Genomic DNA, 24,300 nt, shown 5'->3' on the forward strand with positions numbered 1-24,300 from the left:
TTTAATAATAAATAATGAATTTTTATTGAATATATGTTATCTCCAGTCTGTATTATTACATATCATGACACAAAATGAGTTTTATTCCTTAACCAAATTATATTATAGGTCTCAACAAGCGCATAATTTTCCTCCTGAATGCATACTTCCGGGAAAAAGTTTCTAATCACCAAGTATAAAATGAATAAAAACAATAAATTTTAACATCTTTTGAGAGGTTGACAGATTTTTTTGTTATGATAAAGAATTATAAAAAAACAATTTCCACAATTAATGAAGTCAATAAAAGTTTATATTTTATTTTTTACAAAGCCTATTAATAATTCACTAATTAAAAAATAATTATTCGGATGATTCTGAAAACAACTAAAATTACGTATCCCTATAAAAAATAATGACGTCATACAGTGACGTCATTAAATGACGTTATTTTCTGTAAGAAATTGGAACGAAAAATGACGTTATTTTATGCCGTTATTATTTTCAACAGGTTGTACTTCTAAATACTTATACTCTTAAATACTTCAAAATTGATGAAATGGTTTCCTATATAGATGCTACCATCCGGATGGTAGTACGGAAAATGGGGAAATACGGAAAAAATTTTAATTATTTTTTGTTTAGTAAAATTATTAAAAATTATTAATTTCTTGGACATTAGCCCCCATTTTCTGTACTACCATCCGGATGGTAGAACCTATACTGGCAACCATTTTATCAATTTTGCACCGCTGCAGTCGCAGTACCTTTTTTAAATAGACTCTATTTTTTAATCAGTTATTTTGACTTAAATTGATTGTATGTAGCGACAAATGCAAGGTTGACTGGATTGAAATACAAGTATCATCTTTAATTTTTTGGTGCCAGAAAAAGCACCCCAAGCCTTAGCAAATTCCTTTTTCTCAAGGCTACAGGCTTCCTAGCTCCTTTCAAGTTTTTCATGCATTTCCCTGATGGTAGACAGTAACTTCGCTGTTCCGGCTGTTCGAACAACGCATACCTTATATATAACGTATATATGTATATATTTTACATAAAAACTAGAGTGTGTCTATGTTCTTAATGATTTTTCATTCAGCAACGCAATAAATACTATATTTTGGCAGTCAATGACAATTAATCGTTTATAAAACAATTAGTCAACGCATACCAAATTGACGAAACGCTAGGGAACAGCTGGCGAACGTTTCTCTACTAGAGTCATTAAGTACTGAATTATCGGACAGCAATTAAACTAGTGCAATTATTAATGAAACTAGTTAATTGACCTTCGTTAACACTCTGCTTTCAGAAAATATATCACGTATTAATTTAATCATATCTTTATGATGCATAATATTTAAACACAAATATAAGCAAAATGTATAGAGTTTATGTGTAGACCAAGTACTTTCTTGTCGTAACTAGATTCCATGTTTGTTTCTTAGAAAAATAGTTTTCCAAGTTTCAAATTACATTAAACATGCTTATTGTATGCTATAATATTCTAGAAAATTGAAGTTTCAAATTACATTAAACATAAATTTTCTAGAATATTATATCATACATATAATATGAAAGATAGTTATAAACATTCTAAAGAATGCGATAATCATACAAATTGCATAAAGCTAATAATATTTTGTGCTTGTGTGTTAAACATTTTATTTACGTATGGATAAAAATATCTATTTTATAATTTAAACATTGCTATTCAGCATTAACAAGCGATAATATAATTTATGATACATTTTTTACAGAATTAAAAATTTATGAATTATGTGTGTGTGTGTGTGAGTGTGTGAAAAAGTTGTCGGACAAACAACTGAGAAATATGTTTTAAGAAAAATAGGTTTGTACAAAGCTTTCCAATTTTAGATTTTTTTCATTATACACTTATTATAAGTACTTGCCATCATGGCACTTTGGCGCTCATTTGGTTTCAATCTGTGATTTATATACGAGAGCCTTTTACATAGATTATTATTCTTTATTTGTGTGTGTGTGTATGTGTATGTGTGTGTGTGTGCGTGTGTGTAGTGATTGAAATGCAATCATTTCAAGTTTTATCTTCATCTATTGTCTAAATACTAAGCAAGATCAGTCTGTATCGAATTATAGATTCCTGATATATAACTCTACATAAGATCGATGTACATACTCTTTGGGGAACAATCAAGTTGCGCATTGTTAACTAAAGAACCACGCTATCTATTTGTGATTTTGACGTCAATTTAGAAAGCTCTTGATCATTTGTTGCATCACCAACAAAATAGCAGCTGGTAATGCTTGAATAACGTCAAATTTAACCCTGCGCTATCGATAGATTTTTAAACATACACCCATTCCATGCGATAGAGATACAATAGTGCTGTAAAAGCTGGGTCAGAAGTTCCCGCTCATCAAGCATTTCGATGCGTTCAATACGTAATCTATCCGCCTCAGGCAGGGAATCGTACACTTCAACCATTGTCCAAGCATTAGAGCCTTCCCAACCATTGATTGTGAAACTAAAGAATGATTATTTATTAAAATGCACAAATAATAAAAAAGTTATAATTTTTTTTTAATTTAGATATTACCGTCTTTGTTGTGATTCCAAAGATTCGCAGTCCTCAACACCTGCCAGTAAACAACCTCGTGTGCGTAAATTGGAAAGCATTACTTGTCCAAATTTATCTCGCATATTAACTTGTTCATAATTGATAAAAATACTGTTAGAGAAATTTTCAGACAGATATTTGAGTAGTTGAGACGTAGCACTGGAGTCAACGTAAACTAAAACACATTCCGCAAGAAATAAAGTTGGTAGACTAAAGTTGGCCTCGGCCTGTTTTAATTTATTCGCCAGATCTGAGACATGTCTTAAATCGGCACCTACTAAGTGGTAGTTAGCTGCATGAAGATCTGTTGTAGAAAATCTAATTTCTCCATCTAAAACGGAAAAATGGCACTTGAAATTATTTATTTCAACAACTGCATGTATTGTGTACATGCATTGCTTTTCTTATTGTTAAGTAAAACATTAAGTGACTTATTTAATTATAACTACTAACCCTCGGTGTTTAATCTATCAATAAGTTGTTTGTGCTTCTTTATGTGGTAACATTTTTTAGCAGTAAGGCTTGGGAAATCTAATTCAATAAAATTAACTGGAGTATTTCCAGCATCTTTAAGTTTCCAATACAGAGTGTCAAATCCAGCTCCCAGATTAATAATTTGACCCTTTCCACCAGATATCTAGAATTACATTAATTTTTTTAGAACCAATACATGTTAAATAATTTGTTTGTTCGATTTTTTTTCAGTCAAAAAAGACTAGTTTACAGTTCTACAACTTTTTAAATCGATATAGTTTATTCAGTTGGCCGTTTGTAAATGTATATAGGTATAATGTAGGAGAGGTGGGCCCAGCGCCCGACGGGCCTAGTATGGGATACCATTAGTTCCCAGCTTCTCATTCGAGATAATGGCCCTTGCGCCCGGTAGGATAGTTGATTTGAAAGAATTTTTTTTTTTGCATTTTTGGAGTTGTCAAAAGATAATTTCTGCTTCTTGGCAGATCAATATTAGGCAAGTTTAATCACTTTTACCTCCATAGAAGTTTAGTTTAAAATTTGAACTTTCGAAAAATTCCAGAGTTAGCGTGAACCTCAACGTGTGAACTCACTTTTATTCCCAATATATATGGACCGAGAATTGTTTCTCCAGTGTGGAACCTGATTATAGCATAGGATTGCTACGGTGATTTTTTGATTTTTGAATGTAACACTTTCAAACGCTTACAATAGCTTAAAAAAGCATTGTTTAGCCTAGAAATGCCTTGAGGGAATCTAGAGGAGGATGGGCCATTGCGTAACGTTTTTTCCGGAGCAGATATCTTTGCTGTCTTTCAATTATTAATCGGTCCATTGTACAAACATCTTAAGTAGTTAAGTGATAAAGCTAATTGACAAAAAATTTCACGGGGCAAATTCGTATATAGCGTATGCTATAACATGTACTCAATACGTGGAGGCGCAAATGGAAAATGCATATTAGTAGAATCAAAGTAAGGGAAAAGAGCTTCAATTTTAAAAAATCGTTAAAAATGGTTGATTAGGTAAAACCTTGTCTCCGTCCGAAAAAGCAAGGGAATATTTTTCATTCCCATTTAAAATACTGACACATAAATACGAATTCGCCACAAAGGAATGAAAATCTTGCGATTGTCAGTATATCGTCGGTCTCTACGAAGACTAGCACTTCCCAAATCCCTCTGGAAGAGTAGTACTTTTCGTTTTTCGCCGCGAAGACAAGTAGATTTCGCGCCCTTGCCGCGAAGAGTAGCGCGTTTCAAAGGTTTCCGCGCAGACTAGCACTTTTCGGAACTTTAAAATGCAAATCTGTGAAAACAAGTGCACAAACCTTATTAAATCTACTTCTAAAGTACCTTTTTATACGCGTATGTTATTATATCCACGCGTATAACAGTCAGGCAATACAAAAAACTAAAAAGTATTGAGTAGAAAGTCATGTTTTGAAGTAAAATTTTCTATGCGGACGATGTAAAGCTGTTCTCGGCGGTTCGCTCAGAGGCTGACGCTCAGTGCATCCAACAAGATGCACTCGTGGGCTGGTCGACACGCAACGGACGCCGACTAAATCTTACGAAGTGCTTTATCATCTCTTTCAGTGGACGTCGGAGTCCGTTGCGGCACGAATATTGGAACCTGACACACTTGCCCCGACCTCTCGCGGTGAGCATCAGAACTAGACGATCAAAACCAAATTCTCAATGATTCTACGATTACTTTTTTCCATTTTCTTTTTGCTGTCAATTAAAATCTATCATACTTAGAGGGCTGAAATTTTGCATGGTGATTTGTTTCAGGCTTTTAAAACAATATATCTACTTATCTTCATCTCAAGTGCTGTAGTTTAAATTCTCATGTAAACACCCATGTGTAAATTTTGCCCCCGGAGCCATGAGCTTCGGTGTGGATCAGCTAGTAAAGACAGTCAAGTAAAAATTGTTACGCTAGCCTGCTTCTACATAATAAAATAAGCATTTACACTACAAATTAAACATTTTGCATGAATACAATGCATATAAGGCATTATACTGATAGATACTGCCTGCGACTGGCTCGAACACTGAGTTAGGAATATCTGTCAAGATCATTACATTTACACTTCATCATTGATAATATTGAACACACAGATTTCACCTGATGTTTTTAATATCCAAACCAACATAAAAAATATACATGTCAGTATGAGTGTTGAGTGTAGTCATGTTTGTATACATGTATGAATATGTGTAAGGTTAGGTATTTTAGACGAAATAAGTGAGGTTATCTCTGGCGTATAGTACATATTCAAACATTTTCCACCTAGACCAGCTTTACAGGCGATCAATATAGCATATAATATTGCCATTTATTGATATCTTACTATTAATCGCAAATACTTGGCATGTAAAATATCTTTTTGTCAGAAAACTAACTCCGCTTCATTTAACTCTGTGTTAATCGCTGGGATGGTGACGCCATCTTGGTTAGCTATATCTATGGACTCCTCCCTGGTGTCAGGTTCCAATAGCATGGGCTCAGCCTCGTTGCAGAGAACTTCGGTGATTCGTGATCTTGGGGTCTAGTTCGACTCCGGCCTCTTATTTGACACCCATATTGATCATCTTTGTTCAAAAACTTCCAGTTTAATTGGATTCTTAAAGCGCACAACACATCAGTTTTCCGAAATCAAGTCTATACTTTATTTGTACAATTCCCTTGTTTTACCTCATTTTTTATACTGTTCACAAATGTGGGCTCGTTACAAGAGGTGTCAGATTGAGAGGCTGGAGTCGATCCAGCACAAATTTCTTCGCTACGCAGCGTTCAAATTACTTCGTCCCATGCTCTTCTCCGATCACGATTATCGCGACTTAGAACTGGACTTGAATGTCCATCCCATCCGATCGGTTCTGCATTTTTACGACTGCACTTTAGCGTTCAAGGTTGTCCATAGGCTGTTCAACAGCGAGTCACTGAACAATGCGTTCGTACCTCGCCACGTGTCTTATGCGCTACAAAACCCTAGAGCTATAGAGGAGACCGACTCTCATCGCAACTACCTTACTCTTCGTTGAGCTGAATCAGGAGATGCTGGAATGCCCTTCCCGACGAGATTCGTTGCGCTCCGACTCTAACAGGTTTCAAACATCGACTCGCCTCGTTTGTCTACTCCTTCGTTTAGCCCCTATAGTATCCATTCCTGGGTCTTGACACGATACTCTCGCGCTCATTTTCAGTTAAGCCGCAAGGCGGACAAACATTTGTTTTATGGGTGCATCCAGCGTCTCCTCATTCTGCCTAATACATTACTCCCCTTATGAGCCCTGCACGTTCAATATCCGTAGAATTAACTAGATTATGTTCTTTTATTTTTGTAATTATTGTATAATTACTTTTATTTGCAAAGGGCTTTTAGCCCGTATATTGGATTAAATAAAGCAATAAATAAATAATAATAGTAGCATTTATTTTTATATTGCAACGATATCGTTATAAAATTAGTGGAATTCAGAAGGTATGAGCCTTTTAGTTACCATCGACGTAAGATCACTTTTTTTGCCCCACAAAGGTATTCTGTTATAATAAGCCTGAGGCAATCTGTAGCGCTTTATCCCCGACCACGCAACATTTTTTTTTATTTTTTTCTACAATTGAAGGAATTCTTCTTTCGCTGTGAAATCATATTTTACGTTGAATTGTACTTGACTGGCTGTTGAAATTTTTAAATTCTTCCAGTGGAAGTCGAGTTCTACAAGCTCAGCAGGCGGGAGATCAAGCACACGGAAAGGTACGCACAGCAAATTTCACAGATTTGCATTTTAGAGTTCCGAAAAGTGCTTGTCTTCGCGGCAGAAGTGTGAAAAGTGCTAGTTTTCGCGGTAGAAACGTGGGAAATGCTTGTCTTCGCGGAAAATAGTGAAATGATTTAGTCTTCGCGGCAAATAACGAAACGTACTAGTTTTCGACGCGAGTTCTGAAATCTACTACTCTCCGTAGGGACCGATGACATAAGCTCAACAAGTTTGGTCTTGAATAACATTTTGAAGATATCGCTATCCGTGGAATCTCTTCGTACGCGTCGGGTATACAAACCAACTTCCACGAAACCCCGAAATTACAAAATCGGCTTTCAAAAATAGAGGATGTCGCTTACAAGCTCGCACTTTCGAACGATTCAACTTATATCTGGTACCTCTTGGCGCGAAACGCGAGCGCTGCCTACCGGATTCTATTTTAAGTTTTTGAGTGTTGCGTGCAATAATTTGCATGTAATCAGAACGGGATTCAACTCGTTTTTTTTAAGCATTTGGCGATGTTTCAGGCATTTTAGTGGTTCTAATAATGAAAGCTGGAGATCGAAAATAATGTTATGTACTTTTTAACCTTCGTTAACTGTTTTTTTCTTTCAAATGTAATGTATATATATATCTATGATGTATATAGATATGCATTGTGTTTCTTGCAACACCCCATTACTGCCAAAAAAGCGGCGCTGTCGGCGGTACTTACCTAGCGTATATCAATAACTCAAATCTGCATTACCAAAACAAGGTTAAAAGTCGTGCATTGAAAGCTAACTTCAATATACGAAATGGCCTCATCTTCCCCCATCGTATCGTAATTATTATAAATTATAAATATTAATGGCGTTCTATGCTGAGCGACACTTTTTGATATCCAAAAAAATGAGCTTTTGCGATTCGGCTTTGATTATTTTGCAAAATTAATGGCCTTACTGCACAGAACATTAAAAGCCCTTATAACAGCAAGCAAATTCTCCAGGTTGAGCAATATTCACCGTACTAATCGAAAGTCATAGTCAGATTCGCCAAGTTGTTCCATACTTATATATATGTGTGTGTGTGTGTGTGTGGCGCATAGGCCTCGGCTCGGCATAGGCATATGCATTACATATAAATATAATAGGCAATGTAGAGTGGTTTTTGAGTTTACGTTTTACCCCGTGCCTCTGACCTATATAGCGTTATTCGTCCAAGTTCACACGGATATCGGCGGTAAGGTTACGCTTTAGCTGCGCCGCCAACCCTACGCGCATCCAACGGAATTGGGACAAGGCCAGGTCAAGGCGCCTCTTATCAAGTTTATTTTGTTCCACGTTTTGTTAATATAGACTAGCTAGCTGATGCAGCTGTAATTATACGAGAAAAATCTGTCATGCTCAACTGCATACATGCGATAAAGAAAGGTTGATGATACTATTGTTGAAGATCAAGAAAAAATTGTATGAAAATTTGTATAAAAAATTGTTTTGATGTTGAACCTTGAGAAATTTGTCGAGAAAGACCTCGATGCCTTTGACACGGGCGTAATAGCCACGGTTGATCTCCGGGGCTTTGCGGTTTGGCTGCTTGACAAAGAGGCTGATAAAGTTGTCGGTCCAGTAGCCAAGCTGCACTGCGCTGCGCTTGCATTCACTGGCGTCGTCGTTGGTGGCCTGGGTAGCCTCGTCGTCCGCCATATCGTTTATCATCGGCTCGCTGAGACGACAGCGGCACTTGGACCACTGGACCTGCGGTGTCCGACAGCAAATTTTTTCTACTGATACATAAGCTCCTTATATTTCAGATGTAAATACACCGAAAGCTCGTAACAACGGCAGTAGCTGGCCTAAATGTCTATAATGCCGTAATGGTAGATTATACTCGCTCTGTGTGCAACACTCACCTCGAACTCGCCGCTTAACAGGTATATACTACAGCTCCTGCTCCTTATATGCACTCAGCCGGTGCAGCTGCTGTGCAAATTACAATTGAAGGCTGATAAATTAGCGATGATATCCTCGCTCGCCTCACCTTGGTTCATCTAGTTGGATCAGGCTCATCAAGCCTTTACTTCTCAATTGCGACAGTCAATGCGTTCCATGGCATTTTCTTTGACACTTACAGGTTAGCCGCGATTACCTTGTCGGTAGTCGATAGCAATTTTAAATAACGGCTATGTGTTTAATCAAATTTCAATCTGAACCGCCCACACTCTTCGCGAAATAGATATACGTGATGTGCAGACTGCGTATCATCAATTTACAAAATCGCAGATTCACTTCGATAAAGCAGCCACTGATATCTCGTATACACTGACAGATAAGTATAGGATAATCGCGTACTACTTGGCTGCCGGTACTATTCTGCTCTGGATATACAAACTCTGCGTCAGAAACTTGCACGCAGCTTTAACTCGGAGGTTAGGTTACGCGCACGCTTCTGGGATGGTCCTACCCTATACGTAGAGTCGGGCGAGAGAGAGAGAGAGAGAGAGAGAGAGAGAGAGAGAGAGTGTGTGTGAGTAGGCAACACTTGCAGTTTTGCGTAAATATATTTAGCTGGTATTCTACAGACAATTGCCAGTCGGACAGATGCCGACGCAGTAGCTACGTATACTTATATATCTCTAGAGCTTCTAATTATATTTTTTATTCCACTGGAAATTGGCTTAGCACGCGTGCCGTGCGCGTTGATTTTGTTGGTGTTGAAATCTCTGAAGTTGCTCCCTATTTCCACTGTACCCACCAATGAAATGTTTTGATAACGGTCTGATTGGCTCTGTAAGAGCTTTAATTCGATACTATCGCAATCTCCCTTTTAGAAATGGAAAATGGATTTTTTATTACACCATCAATGCGTGATATGCTTGTTGCTGTAGCCGTATAGGCTACGTATGACTATAAGGTCTGCATGATTGATAAAACAATACACCTGGAAAATTTAAATTTTATTGATGCTTTATTTTAAATGCCTTCTTTAATCACATATTTGCGAAAACTTAACCTATTAGATATTTTATGTACGTGTATTGTGTTACCAATCTTTTTTACAAAGAGCTGCATTAGAACTTTTATTATATAAATTTTGTAATTTTCTATTTTCCATTCTAATCTCCCTCTGCCATTCTTATAACAGAATAACGATTCCGCTGCATATGTAGAATTTCTACATTATCTTCCGAGCATTCAGGGGTCCAGCCGCCGTATTTCGCAGTAAAAAAATATCATAAAATACAAAAATAGTAGCTTTTAACTTCGAATATTTAAGAAGATTGTTTAATTTAAAGGGTTTTTAATCACGATTAAAATCAAAATCGATAAAATATAATACCTTGAATTGTTTTACATGTCTTATTACCTTCAAAATAACTTTTGAGTATACGCTGAATTTATAAATTGCTTTTAACAAAAAAATATTCTAACTAGTCAACTTAATGATTTTAAAAAAATGTCCTCAGTTCCACTGAGTTTATTCATTAATTAGAACAAACTTACAGAAATTTGAACTGTTCGCATATCAGTTTCCACCATCTTCGCCGATGACGTCAGAACCGAGTTAACCTTATATATAAACCGGTATGGCACCCCCCCTACCCCAGCCTATAAAAGTATATTTTTTGTAATAATAAAAATACTGACCGATGTATTTTAATTAGCTCTATCCAAAAACATCGCCAGATTAAATTGCTCCACCTTATATTTCTAATGAAAAATCAATAAAGATTTGGGAAAAAAAATAAATTATCTTAATTTTGATACAGCCATATCTTTTTAAATAAACAATATTTCAAACTGCTCCAAACTGCTCTACATCCATATAATACTGCTCCATAGTAATTTTTATCGGCTCCGCTATAGTTAACTGCAAAATAAGTAAAATTCATTTTGTCAGAAATGAGCTGACTGAAGCTCGTAGCGCGCAGGCGCGGATCTCATTCATTGCCGTATTGCCGGGATAAAGTTTAAATTAAGGTAAAGAATTCATGTGTTACAAACTAAGTTTCTAACGAAATAAATTTTTTTATTATTATTTATTGCCAATGGTGTTTAATGAAAACGTATTTTATTTTAGATTCTGCCTTAGGTGCCACTGTATTAACTATAAGAAGTATTATGAAACTACCATCGCTATTTCTTAGATTATCACAGATTATTTGACTAAAAATCTCCTTCTTATAGTTAATACGATAAAAATTACTATGGAGCAGTATTATATGGATGTAGAGCAGTTTGGAGCAGTTTGAAATATTGTTTATTTAAAAAGATATGGCTGTATCAAAATTAAGATAATTTATTTTTTTTCCCAAATCTTTATTGATTTTTCATTAGAAATATAAGGTGGAGCAATTTAATCTGGCGATGTTTTTGGATAGAGCTAATTAAAATACATCGGTCAGTATTTTTATTATTACAAAAAATACACTTTTATAGGCTGGGGCAGGGGGGGTCAATATGGCGCTACACTATACACCATGACTACAACCCCCCCCCCCTTCCCCAGCCTATCAAAGTATATTTTTTGTAATAATAAAAATACTACAACTCTACGACTCCAACTCAATATCGAATTGCAAGCATCGTATATATAAATAAAATACATGTAGGTATAAAATCCAAATCAGGTCTGTCGTCTTAGGTGGATATTCAGTATTTGTAGCCATAACCTTTAAAGGAAAAAAAGGTTTATAAGTCCTACATTATTTTACATTTGGTATAAGTACGTTGCAAAACGTATATAGGTATACATATACAGATCATCACTAAATGGGTAAAAACCAAATTTTTTTGATGAATCCATTATTCTTCTTTCTTGAGTAAACGCAACAAGGAAAATATTAAAGCTACTCTGAAAAGAGAGAAAATAATTGCTTCCAAACAAATAAATTATTGTACCGATTTGTAATAACCTTGAGCACATATTACAGAGATGTGTATTCAAGAACTAAATTCAATCAAATCAACTTAAAATAAACATTATGGGATCTGAAGATACAACAGCATCTGAATATGCTTTGCAAGTAGCATTTCAAACAATGAAAGAACGATGTCAACTATTGCAGGCTAGATTAGTCATTGTGGAAGAAGAAAATATTTCTTTACGACTGAAATATGAAAACAATCAATCAGTTGATCCAGTTAAAATAAATGGAATCAATGAAAACAGTATTATTTTAAGACATCAGGTTAGTTATTACAATCACACTATGCAAAGTATATTTGCAATAAATAACTTTTGTAATTAATTTGTTAATGGTTATTTGAAAATAAGAATATTTAATGATAAACTGTTGGTAATAATTTACATGGATTATAAATATTATTATTATTTTATTTTTGTTGAATCGAATAAACTTTTTTGTCATATCCAAAGCTATAATTAATGACTATGATTATACAAAATCAATGAGTTTACTACTTACAGGAACATATTGAAGAATTGAAAAAAGAAAAGTCACAACTTGAGCATCATATTTTTATGGTTGCATCTGAAAATCAAAAATTATGGAATAGACTAACTCAATTAACTCGAACCAATAAATCATTAGGAAATCAATTAACAAAGATTTCTGATACATTGAAGCAGCATCCAAAAACAGAAATACCTGCTGCATTAACATACAGTTTTAAAGAAATTCCAGGATTTAAAACTAAAAAAAATGGTAAATTTATTTTACCTGATGGTGATGAGGGTTTGTACAACCTAACAATACTTCCAAACAATGATTTACATAATATTAATATTCAATTTTTTTTAGATAAAGAGCATAGCTCAGAAGAAGTTTCGTTAAGATTAATTAACAGTATTATGGTCGAAAAGTCTGAATTAGAACTACAATATGCTGAAGTAAGTCATGTAATAATAACCATACATAATATATATGCATATTCATTTAAATTATAAACACAGATCATACAAGTTATTCACTTAACCAATAACTAAATAATATTATTTTTTACATTGCTGGTATAGATGACTGAACTCCAAACAAATACTGAAATGAATTTGAAGAATATTGGGTTTGCATACCCCGAAGACATCAGTGCAGATTCATTAGAACAATTAAAGTACCATGACACAAAACTTGCACAAATTAAGAAAGCACTTTTATCTCAACAAATCAAATTAAAACTTATTGTTGACAATTTGAAGAAAACAAAGAAAAGTATGTTTCCAAACTTTATTTTAATGGTATTATTTTCTAAAGATGTCAATAAAGTTCTAAATATCTTTCAGATGAAACTTGCAATAACTGTAAAAATAGCATAGCAAAAGTAATGCGTCAAACTGGAACTCAGTTTGATTCTAATTCTAGTTTAAGAGACAATAATGCTACACAAACCAGCCTTTCTAGCCCAAGCACTTTGCCCAATAAGAAAATTCAAACAACGGAAGATAACAATATTTGTCCTCTTTGCGGTGTTGTTTATAGCATGTCGGTTTCATTTGATTTGTTTCATGAACATGTTGTTAATCATTTTACCAAAGATGTTTCTGATGATTTTGGAATAGTGGAATAGTATCTAATTCTTCATGATTAAAAATTAAAATTTACTTTATTTATTTTTAAAATAATCCTAAATGTAGTAACTATAATTATTATATTCCAGCTAAAGTCCATTTTATAGATCGATAAAGTTACTCCAGCAAATTAGTGCAAACATAGTTTTGTAAATAGTTGAATTAATTAGAAATTAATGCAATATGATATGTGTGATAACAGCCACATTAGTACATACATACGTTTTAGTGAATGAATTCATTACAAATTGTAAAAATTATTTCAATAACCCGTTTTTTGTATAACGATCTAAAATAATTATTTATATTATAAAAGTAATTTGTTCCATTTTTTACAATTCTGTATGCATTATATTTGTGGAATCTCACATTTAATAAAAAATTATTCAAGAAAATGAATATCTTCATAGCTTCATACAAAGCACTTTGAGTAAAATGTAATACAATAAAAATAAAGGCAAAGATTATTTTTCATTACTCTTTCATTTTTACACAAAACAAAGAAACAGCACTAATCCTATGGGCAACTTAGATATTAAATTTTCATCAAACAGACTTCAGAATATAAAATTAATGAAAAAATGTTCAAATAACTATTTTTATTATATTGTAAACAGTAAAAATTAAAATAAAATTATATATTTTATGCTAAATCATTGGGTTTTATTTCTTTGCTGTCTGATAATTTTTGTGTTGTTGATTCAAGCAAATTTTGTTGAAACCAAGACGGTCTTTTCTTTGGGACTTCGACTATACGCTGATTCTGAAATGCAAAGAATTGTATGCATTGAAATAATTTAAATTGAAACTGAATAATTTTCTTTTATAATAATCTTAACATTTTTATGGTTAGAAATCTAACCTTCCAGAACTGAGTTGATTCATGGACTTCACCTTCATACAGGACAACAATATCATCTTTGACAGGATCGAGTTTTAGTTGTTGATCCATGGCTTTCTGAATTTCTAGAGTTTCTGCTTTTACTTTTTCATAGCAATGACCTAAATAATAAAGTTATATATTTTTTAACTACATAGTTGAACTCCTAAACAATGATAGTCTACTATATTTTAATGCTTACGTAAACTGATTATATTTGTACTAGCAAATGATTTGAATTGAATAGATTAAAATTGTATTTGTTGCAGTTTTATAATGATATAGTAGAAAATTAGTTAAAAATTTACCACAAATTGTGAAGGATTCGTGGTAGTGTCCACAAGCTCTGCACATCAACAAATTAGTTTTTGGGACTAATGGCTTCCAATTATATTTAGGCCATCCAAATTTTCGATTCAAGCGTTTTTCCAACGAACGTCTGTGCTTTGGCACTGCCCACAAAAACCCATTGTCCCAAATGTTTTTGATTGAGAAATTTGTGGATTGTCTATCAGAATTTAAAACAGTTATACAAAAACCTGAGGATAAAAAATTATTAAAATTAAATTTGTCGATTTAAAATCATTCTACAAATATGTAAATGATACATGATTGAATAAATTGTCAAGGTTATGTTTAATGTTTAATTTGAAGCATGATTGAAGGTTTTTAAAAGAAAAGTATTATTTGAACTCAATAGAACGGTTGAAATTCGAATTCTAATTTACCTGGTTGCAATTTTTGTAATATGATATTTACTAATGCTGCTTCAAATTTTGAAAAAGTTGCAGCAACATTGGCTACTACCTTGCTTGCCATTTTTTGATAGGTTATATGATGTCTTGTTAGCGGCGGGCTTGCGACTTGTGCTTCGCAGTTCGCTGCGGATGGCTATTTTTTTTTCGCCAATAGTTTACCAACGAACATATACGGTCGACTATCCGCGGATTAGTTATCCGTCTTATTAGTTTAGCGCACGCAAGCACGTATAATACAAGTACGTATATTTATTTATTTATTTATGATACAATTACATTTGTTATGTGCAAAAAAGAGATCGACACATTATAGGAATGCAGTTTTAAAAACCTAAAACTATTTTCTTCTTTAGCAATCTGATTTTATTATTGGGTACACGTACAAAAATTAAGATTCATTAATTTTAAGAATATTTGACATGTCCGAATCTGCTTTACTATAAGGTATTGAGTTAAATCTCGTTTGTTATATAAAATACTAAATTTTAACAAGTATTTAAAACATTAATTTCAATTACAATGGAACAGCAATAATCAACTAATTAATCCTTTTTATTTATTTAAATGCTTTATAAAGCAATATAAGTAGGTTTCTCATGGATTATTTAATACGTTTTAACAACGCTCAAAGACTTTATACAAAGTAGGCAAATCAACTACATCTACTATTGTTGAATCATCAAAAAAACTTGAGGGCGGTAAAAGACTTTGTTTAATAGTGCTGTACAATGCATGTTCAGTTAAAGATTTCCATGAATCATTTTCTGAACCTAATTCAGAGTAAAATCTCGCAGTTTCTCGACATATGCCAGAAAAACATGCCTTTTCATTAACCCAATCTAATTCGGTTGACAGCCTTAAAATATATATAGGAAAATATCCTGGTGAGGGAAAGTAGTTTTCTAAAAAGAAAAATCAATAAGAGCATGAATTATATGATTTGGAAAAATATTATTTTTAATCATTTTAATTACCTAATATTACTGGTAAAGATTTGATATTGCCGTTTTTATCGATATTAATTGAAAAATATTCTTTAAGCATATTCGCTTTCTTCAGTAAAAGGTTTTTGGCAGCCATTGCCAATTTTTCTTTATCGCCTTCTTCTTGTGACCATCCAGCACTGGGATCACTAAGTCCAAGTAGAGCAAGTTCGTAGATTGATATAGGTTCCTGGAGAGAAAATAATTTTTATTTCGAGATAACTTTAATATAAATTCAAATTATTAATAAATTCAAATTAATCTTACGTACTGAAAAATTAATCGCTCCAAAATTAGCAAAATTATACAGCATGATTTGATAAAAAACTTCTTCACTTTAATATGAAAAAAGAAATTAATTTAATAATTGAAATAAAAAATTGACAAAATAAATAACATATAACTTCAACTTACACAAGTTTTTCAGTCAAGCAGATATATAAATTAGCGCCACTTTGTATTAGAGCTGAGCACTGATCAATGCAACCAACAAAAATTAAATTTGAAATGATTCCACGTAATCTCTCATCAGAATTATCTTCAACTTCTTTTTGCAATTTTAATATTATACTTGAAAATGTTGTCTCCACTTTTCTTTCGTCTACTGATTTCAAAGATTCTAATTCAGATAAATTTTCTTTATTGATCGTTCTTCTAGAAACTTCATTTTGATTTATTTTAATTGAAGTATCAAAAGTATAGTCAGGATTTTTTGAAGAACTTGAAGCTTCATCCAATGGATCCTTATCTTTCAACAATACCATGGTGTCAATATCAAGTTTTTCATTTTTTTCTGGCTCAGTACTTTTCAAATCATTTTTATTGACAGTAAAGTTGAACTTTTCGAGTTTTTGATCTGAATTACTAGTTCTGATCATATCTTTTGCAAAAATCTTTTTCGTTTTCTTTTTATCTGCCTGTTCTTGAGAACAAGGAAAACTTTTATCAAGAGCTTTCTCTGTGAAACCATCTTGTGGAAATTCATATTGCAATTTTTCATTAAGAAGGATTTTAATTTTTTTAATAATTGCTTCTTCGTGGAGAAATCTCACTTCATTTTTTGTTGGATGTACGTTAACATCAACATTTTGAGGCTCTATCTCTAAAGAAATATAACACCAAGGATAAGCTTTTTTTGGCAGGTATACTGAATACATATCTTGAAGAGTTCTTTTCATTGCTAGAAATACATTTTTTTTTTAATTTTTAAATTGAAATTTATAAATTGAATAAAATTGGTAAAACAATTACCAGAGGAATGGACTAAACGATGATTGATGAATAATAAAAGCGTCATTCTTTTACCAGAAATATAATTTGCATTGGTCACTAGTGCGTGTAATTTAAATTTATGTTTAGCATCGTCTAATTTTACTTCCAAAAGCTCTTTAGCAATTGCAGTTCCAAAAAGAAGTCGAATATTACTAATATTTGTTGATGAACATGGAGTACGAATAAGATTTACTGCTTCACCATATTTCTTCAGGGTAAATCCTACGCTAGGATTGTGAACAGCATATCTAGTAACCACTTCCAGAATTTTGGACAGTTCTTCAGATGAGCTGTTCAAAGCTTTCTTGCGTATTGATACATTATAAAATAAATTCTCCACAGTGATTATTGTTCCTTGATTACCAGCACAAGGAGTTGGAGGTTCTTTCAATTTACCTCTTGAGTATGATGCTCTAGAATTAACAAGAAAATTACATAGTAATAAAATGGGTTATATACCAATTTTAAACAAAAAAAGGCTTTTACTTGTAAGCACACTTTTCAGCTTTTGTCTTGGTTGTTATTGTAAAGTACGATACATGACTGATACTCGCCAGGGCTTCGCCACGGAAACCAAAAGTTGAAATAGACTTGAGATCATCAAAAGTTTGTAGCTTACTGGTTGTAAAACGTTCGCATACAATGTCTAAATTATCCTTGCGGATGCCAGTGCCATTGTCTACAACCTAAAATTTACGCTTTCCTCAGTAATCTCTCTCTCTCTCTCTCTCAGTTATGCGTATATATGTATATATATTTATATAAAGTTTTTGAAAAACCTGTAGAAGCTTCATTCCTCCTTCCCTAACAAATACTTGAATATTCGTTGCTTTGGCATCGAGACTAAACAAAAGAACAAATCAATTAAAAAACACTTACCGGACAGCGTGCATTATTGCTATATATAATAAGTACTACACTAAATACCTATTTTCAATCAGCTCTTTCAAAGCATTCGCTGGTCTCTGAATAATTTCACCTGCAGCGATGAGATTGACGACAGTTTCGTCAAGTTTTTTTATACTTGCCGGACATTCCATTTCGTTTCTGTTCACTGAAAAATGTTTTTTGCTTACACATGCACCAAAACTTTAGGTAAGTACACGAGTATATACGATCAAACATGAGAACATCAAAACAAAGGCGAAACGCTTTTACATTCGTGTATACCAGACTCAATCAGAAATGCTATAATTCTTACTTACTGCATGCAATTATATTTTTTGTGAATGTGAAATTCGTGTATACCAGACTCCATGTGAAAGCGTCCTCGCGCTACAAAATATATAGTAGCCGCCTCAAAGTTCATTTGAATTTGCAATCACGTGACCGAGAATGCGCGTACATCTACGATGGCTGCGCATCTTCGGTCACGTGGTAAGTAAAGAAAGCTAAAAGCGTTTCGCCTTTGTTTTGATGTTCTCATGTTTGATCGTATATACTCGTGTACTTACCTAAAGTTTTGGTGCATGTGTAAGCAAAAAACATTTTTCAGTGAACAGAAACGAAATGGAATGTCCGGCAAGTATAAAAAAACTTGACGAAACTGTCGTCAATCTCATCGCTGCAGGTGAAATTATTCAGAGACCAGCGAATGCTTTGAAAGAGCTGATTGAAAATAGGTATTTAGTGTAGTACTTATTATATATAGCAATAATGCACGCTGTCCGGTAAGTGTTTTTTAATTGATTTGTTCTTTTGTTTAGTCTCGATGCCAAAGCAACGAATATTCAAGTATTTGTTAGGGAAGGAGGAATGAAGCTTCTACAGGTTTTTCAAAAACTTTATATAAATATATATACATATATACGCATAACTGAGAGAGAGAGAGAGAGAGAGAGAGAGAGAGAGAGAGAGAGAGAGAGAGAGAGAGAGAGAGAGAGATTACTGAGGAAAGCGTAAATTTTAGGTTGTAGACAATGGCACTGGCATCCGCAAGGATAATTTAGACATTGTATGCGAACGTTTTACAACCAGTAAGCTACAAACTTTTGATGATCTCAAGTCTATTTCAACTTTTGGTTTCCGTGGCGAAGCCCTGGCGAGTATCAGTCATGTATCGTACTTTACAATAACAACCAAGACAAAAGCTGAAAAGTGTGCTTACAAGTAAAAGCCTTTTTTTGTTTAAAATTGGTATATAACCCATTTTATTACTATGTAATTTTCTTGTTAATTCTAGAGCATCATACTCAAGAGGTAAATTGAAAGAACCTCCAACTCCTTGTGCTGGTAATCAAGGAACAATAATCACTGTGGAGAATTTATTTTATAATGTATCAATACGCAAGAAAGCTTTGAACAGCTCATCTGAAGAACTGTCCAAAATTCTGGAAGTGGTTACTAGATATGCTGTTCACAATCCTAGCGTAGGATTTACCCTGAAGAAATATGGTGAAGCAGTAAATCTTATTCGTACTCCATGTTCATCAACAAATATTAGTAATATTCGACTTCTTTTTGGAACTGCAATTGCTAAAGAGCTTTTGGAAGTAAAATTAGACGATGCTAAACATAAATTTAAATTACACGCACTAGTGACCAATGCAAATTATATTTCTGGTAAAAGAATGACGCTTTTATTATTCATCAATCATCGTTTAGTCCATTCCTCTGGTAATTGTTTTACCAATTTTATTCAATTTATAAATTTCAATTTAAAAATTAAAAAAAAAATGTATTTCTAGCAATGAAAAGAACTCTTCAAGATATGTATTCAGTATACCTGCCAAAAAAAGCTTATCCTTGGTGTTATATTTCTTTAGAGATAGAGCCTCAAAATGTTGATGTTAACGTACATCCAACAAAAAATGAAGTGAGATTTCTCCACGAAGAAGCAATTATTAAAAAAATTAAAATCCTTCTTAATGAAAAATTGCAATATGAATTTCCACAAGATGGTTTCACAGAGAAAGCTCTTGATAAAAGTTTTCCTTGTTCTCAAGAACAGGCAGATAAAAAGAAAACGAAAAAGATTTTTGCAAAAGATATGATCAGAACTAGTAATTCAGATCAAAAACTCGAAAAGTTCAACTTTACTGTCAATAAAAATGATTTGAAAAGTACTGAGCCAGAAAAAAATGAAAAACTTGATATTGACACCATGGTATTGTTGAAAGATAAGGATCCATTGGATGAAGCTTCAAGTTCTTCAAAAAATCCTGACTATACTTTTGATACTTCAATTAAAATAAATCAAAATGAAGTTTCTAGAAGAACGATCAATAAAGAAAATTTATCTGAATTAGAATCTTTGAAATCAGTAGACGAAAGAAAAGTGGAGACAACATTTTCAAGTATAATATTAAAATTGCAAAAAGAAGTTGAAGATAATTCTGATGAGAGATTACGTGGAATCATTTCAAATTTAATTTTTGTTGGTTGCATTGATCAGTGCTCAGCTCTAATACAAAGTGGCGCTAATTTATATATCTGCTTGACTGAAAAACTTGTGTAAGTTGAAGTTATATGTTATTTATTTTGTCAATTTTTTATTTCAATTATTAAATTAATTTCTTTTTTTCATATTAAAGTGAAGAAGTTTTTTATCAAATCATGCTGTATAATTTTGCTAATTTTGGAGCGATTAATTTTTCAGTACGTAAGATTAATTTGAATTTATTAATAATTTGAATTTATATTAAAGTTATCTCGAAATAAAAATTATTTTCTCTCCAGGAACCTATATCAATCTACGAACTTGCTCTACTTGGACTTAGTGATCCCAGTGCTGGATGGTCACAAGAAGAAGGCGATAAAGAAAAATTGGCAATGGCTGCCAAAAACCTTTTACTGAAGAAAGCGAATATGCTTAAAGAATATTTTTCAATTAATATCGATAAAAACGGCAATATCAAATCTTTACCAGTAATATTAGGTAATTAAAATGATTAAAAATAATATTTTTCCAAATCATATAATTCATGCTCTTATTGATTTTTCTTTTTAGAAAACTACTTTCCCTCACCAGGATATTTTCCTATATATATTTTAAGGCTGTCAACCGAATTAGATTGGGTTAATGAAAAGGCATGTTTTTCTGGCATATGTCGAGAAACTGCGAGATTTTACTCTGAATTAGGTTCAGAAAATGATTCATGGAAATCTTTAACTGAACATGCATTGTACAGCACTATTAAACAAAGTCTTTTACCGCCCTCAAGTTTTTTTGATGATTCAACAATAGTAGATGTAGTTGATTTGCCTACTTTGTATAAAGTCTTTGAGCGTTGTTAAAACGTATTAAATAATCCATGAGAAACCTACTTATATTGCTTTATAAAGCATTTAAATAAATAAAAAGGATTAATTAGTTGATTATTGCTGTTCCATTGTAATTGAAATTAATGTTTTAAATACTTGTTAAAATTTAGTATTTTATATAACAAACGAGATTTAACTCAATACCTTATAGTAAAGCAGATTCGGACATGTCAAATATTCTTAAAATTAATGAATCTTAATTTTTGTACGTGTACCCAATAATAAAATCAGATTGCTAAAGAAAAAAAACAATATTTATATGTCGTTTGAGCCGGTTAACCCTCCCTGGTAAAAACGACTCATTAAATCCAGTTCAAAAAGTAATAGGTTTTAATTGTGCTTAAACGAATATAATTGAAACAGCATGGTAGTGCCAATATGCTTGTAAACATATACCATATGATAGTAATGGAGAACGAGTCAAGACGCGTCATTTAAATTGAAAATTATAAGCTGCGTCCTATAGAGGCATTATTAATTTTTAAGCACGTATATGCACGTTATAAGATTATAAGATTATGACATTATAGGTAATGCGCAGAGATCGCAGAAGACAAGTCAATCGGGTGGAATGGACAGATGCGTACATACATACATCATACTACTTAGATGAGTTACAGCTTATGTATAGGTGGAAAGGTAGGTATGTACTTATAGGCAATAGGTATATATAAGTGGGTACGATACGGCAGTGGTGAGTCGGTAAATGTCGAGGCGAGGTGGGGAACCGCTCGAGAGAGAGAGAGAGAGAGAGAGAGAGAGAGAGAGAGAGAGAGAGAGAGAGAGAGAGCGAATCGCGATTGATTTGAGAAGGGAAAACATGCCTATAGGTATACGGTATTATAAAGCTGGCTGCGCGGCGTGCGCGCGCGCGGTGGGGAAGAGAGGAACTCTCGATTCTCGAAAGTCTCGGGACTCGGACTCTCGCGTAGTCGGCAGTCAGGCTCGGCTCACTGCAGTTTTCGCCATGGCGTGTTTAGGCTCGAGTCGGCTCTGCGCAGCCCGTGCGGAGAAATTGTGCCAGTTCCGGCGTAACATCGCCTCCTCTGTCAACTTTCGTCGCGAGCTCGTCGATCAGCCGCAGCAGCAGCATCCATCAGTGCAGCAGGCTGCGCCGATCAGCGGCAGCATCGCCAGCACCACCGGCAGCAGACTGTTTCAGCGATCTCAGGTACCTTGTGATATGCTCTCACTTTTCCATGCTCTTCCATGCACTTCAATCGGAGAGGAGAAAAGCGAGTGCTCAATCTCGACTCGCGCTCGCGGCTCGACCCTGTCGAGCTTGACCCGACAACCTAACCTCCGTCCGACCGAATGAACGCGACGTATTATGTAATGATGGGCCAACCACGGCTCCACGTATGTGCGTACGCGCATGTGTGTATAGATTCCTAGCAGTCAAGTCCAGGAGGCGTCAGTTGGAAATGGAAAGTCGATTCATGACCCGCGAGTATGCTCCGCCGCTGCTGCTGCTGCTGCTGCTGCTAGTGCCGCTGCGGCTTGTTCTCGGGGAAAGCAGCGTTAAAAGCAGAAAGAGCAGCGGGGAAATCGGGCCGCGCGCGCAAGTTGCGGCTATGTGCCGAGTATGCACAGTACACGGGTACTTATACACAATTGGCCGAGTAAAGTTACATCGTGTGGGCTGATCAGCTGACGTTCGCGCTCTGCTACAGCAGACGACGTGCCGCCGCGAGCGCGTGTCGTGTTCTGCTACATCAGACTCTGATGGCGCCGAGCGCGCGAAAAACTTCCTTTTTCGAATCTGCGCATTGGAGGAGCTTTCGTGCCCGACCGCGTTAATTCGAGCCGAGAGGAATTTCTCTCTCTCTCTCTCTCTCTCTCTCTCTCTCTCTCTCTCTCTCTCTTCGAGACAAGCTCCAAGTGAGGCTGCGGCCGAGCTTGTCCTTAAAGCGAGGTTTCGCAATCGCACGTACCTCTGCAGTCCACTCCGATGCGCTTCCAGTTGCTTTCTTTCGAATTTTCATACGATGTAAAGCTCGTTGCGCACTTTTGCGCATGGTGACAAAATCACTCTCCGTCGCGCGCAGAGTTATACATGTAAGATTTGCACTTTCAGTTGGCCAAGCACATTAGCTTTTATAATGGCCAGCTTTTGCATAAGTATGCATCATCAGAGGATCGAGTGACGCGCGCGTGTGCGCGACTCGAATACGGCCTATCGAAGGGGGCTGATTCGCTTCGCATTAACTTTACAACGTTTTCGAATCTCGAAAAGATTAAGTGTGTGTGTGGGGGGGGGGGGGGCACAAAGTCGATAGTTACGGTCAAATGCAATGTTCTTTATTCCACACTCGACCGAAATGGCCGAAAATTTTTGCTACTTGTGTTTCTTCTTTCTGTATTCTCGCTTCGCTCGGGCAGTAAACGCACCCTTGCGAGAAATCTACTCGCTCGGCCGGTGTTAACCCAGCCGCGGGTAAAGTCTGCCGTACTTTCGCCCCTTGTTGCATAATGCGCTATTATGTATTCTAATCCCCGCATATCTTTACCACCCGTGTTAAACTCTACAAGTCATATGGCACAAAGCTGATCACAGCCAAACATTGCCAGGGCCGCGTGTTATTATTGGTCTACGCGAGCAAGATTAAAATTGCATTTACACTGTATAGAAGTGAACTTTGAAATCCAAAAGGTTTGCCGGCCCATCGTCGCAGGCGGGCGAGAAAAGAACGAGTGGGCACCAGGCAGCGTTTTAATCCCGTAGGCAGGTCAATTTGCGCGCGCAAAGCGAGGCCAAACGCGCACTCGAGCACGTCTCTCGGCAATTATTGTTTAAACAAAGCGAGG

At 34.7% G+C, this 24,300-nt stretch overlaps 6 protein-coding genes across 29 annotated transcripts in view; 3 read left to right on the forward strand and 3 right to left on the reverse strand.

The window, feature by feature from the left end:
• LOC100118221 (leucine carboxyl methyltransferase 1) lies at positions 1 to 10,485 on the reverse strand. Of its 6 annotated transcripts, none has more exons than XM_008211995.4 (5): positions 8,721 to 10,485; positions 8,317 to 8,565; positions 3,036 to 3,219; positions 2,562 to 2,913; positions 1 to 2,489 (listed from the first exon to the last, which is right to left on the reverse strand). In XM_008211995.4, the coding sequence occupies exons 2-5, from the start codon at positions 8,524 to 8,526 to the stop codon at positions 2,285 to 2,287; spliced, it is 951 nt and encodes a 316-aa protein (XP_008210217.1). In that variant the 5' UTR covers positions 8,527 to 8,565; positions 8,721 to 10,485; the 3' UTR covers positions 1 to 2,284. The 6 variants fall into 6 exon arrangements, 4 of the variants coding, with proteins under 4 accessions (XP_008210217.1, XP_008210218.1, XP_008210216.1 ...); XM_008211996.4 differs by having other exon boundaries at positions 8,317 to 8,591; XM_008211994.4 differs by having other exon boundaries at positions 8,317 to 8,594.
• LOC100118256 (protein spindle-F) lies at positions 4,605 to 13,989 on the forward strand. Of its 11 annotated transcripts, XM_032601981.1 has the most exons (7): positions 4,605 to 4,718; positions 6,771 to 6,822; positions 11,742 to 11,999; positions 12,239 to 12,506; positions 12,573 to 12,661; positions 12,788 to 12,980; positions 13,052 to 13,989. In XM_032601981.1, the coding sequence occupies exons 3-7, from the start codon at positions 11,793 to 11,795 to the stop codon at positions 13,333 to 13,335; spliced, it is 1,041 nt and encodes a 346-aa protein (XP_032457872.1). In that variant the 5' UTR covers positions 4,605 to 4,718; positions 6,771 to 6,822; positions 11,742 to 11,792; the 3' UTR covers positions 13,336 to 13,989. The 11 variants fall into 11 exon arrangements, with proteins under 11 accessions (XP_032457872.1, XP_032457870.1, XP_008210214.1 ...); XM_008211992.4 differs by lacking the exons at positions 4,605 to 4,718; positions 6,771 to 6,822 and adding an exon at positions 11,243 to 11,584 and having other exon boundaries at positions 12,239 to 12,476; XM_001602224.6 differs by lacking the exons at positions 4,605 to 4,718; positions 6,771 to 6,822 and adding an exon at positions 11,267 to 11,584.
• Positions 13,960 to 18,598, reverse strand: LOC100118334 (mutL homolog 1-like). 4 transcript variants are annotated; one of them, XM_031928339.2, is made up of 12 exons: positions 18,435 to 18,598; positions 18,157 to 18,283; positions 18,009 to 18,072; positions 17,716 to 17,915; positions 17,209 to 17,642; positions 16,372 to 17,137; positions 16,229 to 16,292; positions 15,949 to 16,147; positions 14,945 to 15,876; positions 14,525 to 14,755; positions 14,199 to 14,338; positions 13,976 to 14,099 (listed from the first exon to the last, which is right to left on the reverse strand). In XM_031928339.2, coding segments are annotated over exons 1-9 (2,142 nt in total). In that variant the 5' UTR covers positions 18,436 to 18,598; the 3' UTR covers positions 13,976 to 14,099; positions 14,199 to 14,338; positions 14,525 to 14,755; positions 14,945 to 15,589. The 4 variants fall into 4 exon arrangements, with proteins under 4 accessions (XP_001602327.1, XP_031784199.1, XP_032457866.1 ...); XM_001602277.6 differs by lacking the exon at positions 18,435 to 18,598 and having other exon boundaries at positions 13,960 to 14,099; positions 18,157 to 18,395; XM_032601975.1 differs by lacking the exons at positions 13,976 to 14,099; positions 14,199 to 14,338; positions 14,525 to 14,755; positions 16,229 to 16,292 and having other exon boundaries at positions 15,320 to 15,876.
• Positions 13,980 to 15,035, reverse strand: LOC103316732 (39S ribosomal protein L32, mitochondrial). The gene is made up of 4 exons (XM_008211984.4): positions 14,945 to 15,035; positions 14,525 to 14,755; positions 14,199 to 14,338; positions 13,980 to 14,099 (listed from the first exon to the last, which is right to left on the reverse strand). Exons 1-4 carry the CDS (start codon positions 15,033 to 15,035, stop codon positions 13,980 to 13,982), a joined length of 582 nt encoding a protein of 193 aa, XP_008210206.1.
• The window catches only part of LOC100118369 (decaprenyl-diphosphate synthase subunit 1), a 19,158-nt gene continuing 9,913 nt past the window's right edge, over positions 15,056 to 24,300 (forward strand). The window contains exons 1-3 of one of the 5 annotated variants that reach the window (XM_008211982.4): positions 15,089 to 15,213; positions 22,023 to 22,135; positions 22,473 to 22,663. In XM_008211982.4, coding sequence (XP_008210204.1) covers positions 22,102 to 22,135; positions 22,473 to 22,663 — 225 coding nt within the window. In that variant the 5' untranslated portion in view covers positions 15,089 to 15,213; positions 22,023 to 22,101. Of the gene's footprint in view, positions 15,214 to 22,022; positions 22,664 to 24,300 lie in introns of all 5 variants that reach the window. The other 4 variants (XM_008211980.4, XM_031928343.2, XM_032601977.1 and 1 more) reach the window with 4 other exon arrangements.
• LOC116417110 (DNA mismatch repair protein Mlh1) lies at positions 18,609 to 21,741 on the forward strand. Of its 2 annotated transcripts, XM_031928340.1 has the most exons (8): positions 18,609 to 18,851; positions 18,936 to 18,999; positions 19,139 to 19,338; positions 19,412 to 19,845; positions 19,917 to 20,682; positions 20,763 to 20,826; positions 20,908 to 21,106; positions 21,179 to 21,741. In XM_031928340.1, the coding sequence occupies exons 1-8, from the start codon at positions 18,739 to 18,741 to the stop codon at positions 21,463 to 21,465; spliced, it is 2,127 nt and encodes a 708-aa protein (XP_031784200.1). In that variant the 5' UTR covers positions 18,609 to 18,738; the 3' UTR covers positions 21,466 to 21,741. The 2 variants fall into 2 exon arrangements, 1 of the variants encoding a protein (XP_031784200.1); XR_004227379.1 differs by lacking the exon at positions 20,763 to 20,826.

This window comes from Nasonia vitripennis (genome assembly GCF_009193385.2).
Source record: "Nasonia vitripennis strain AsymCx chromosome 4 unlocalized genomic scaffold, Nvit_psr_1.1 chr4_random0006, whole genome shotgun sequence".
Lineage (NCBI taxonomy): Eukaryota > Metazoa > Arthropoda > Insecta > Hymenoptera > Pteromalidae > Nasonia > Nasonia vitripennis.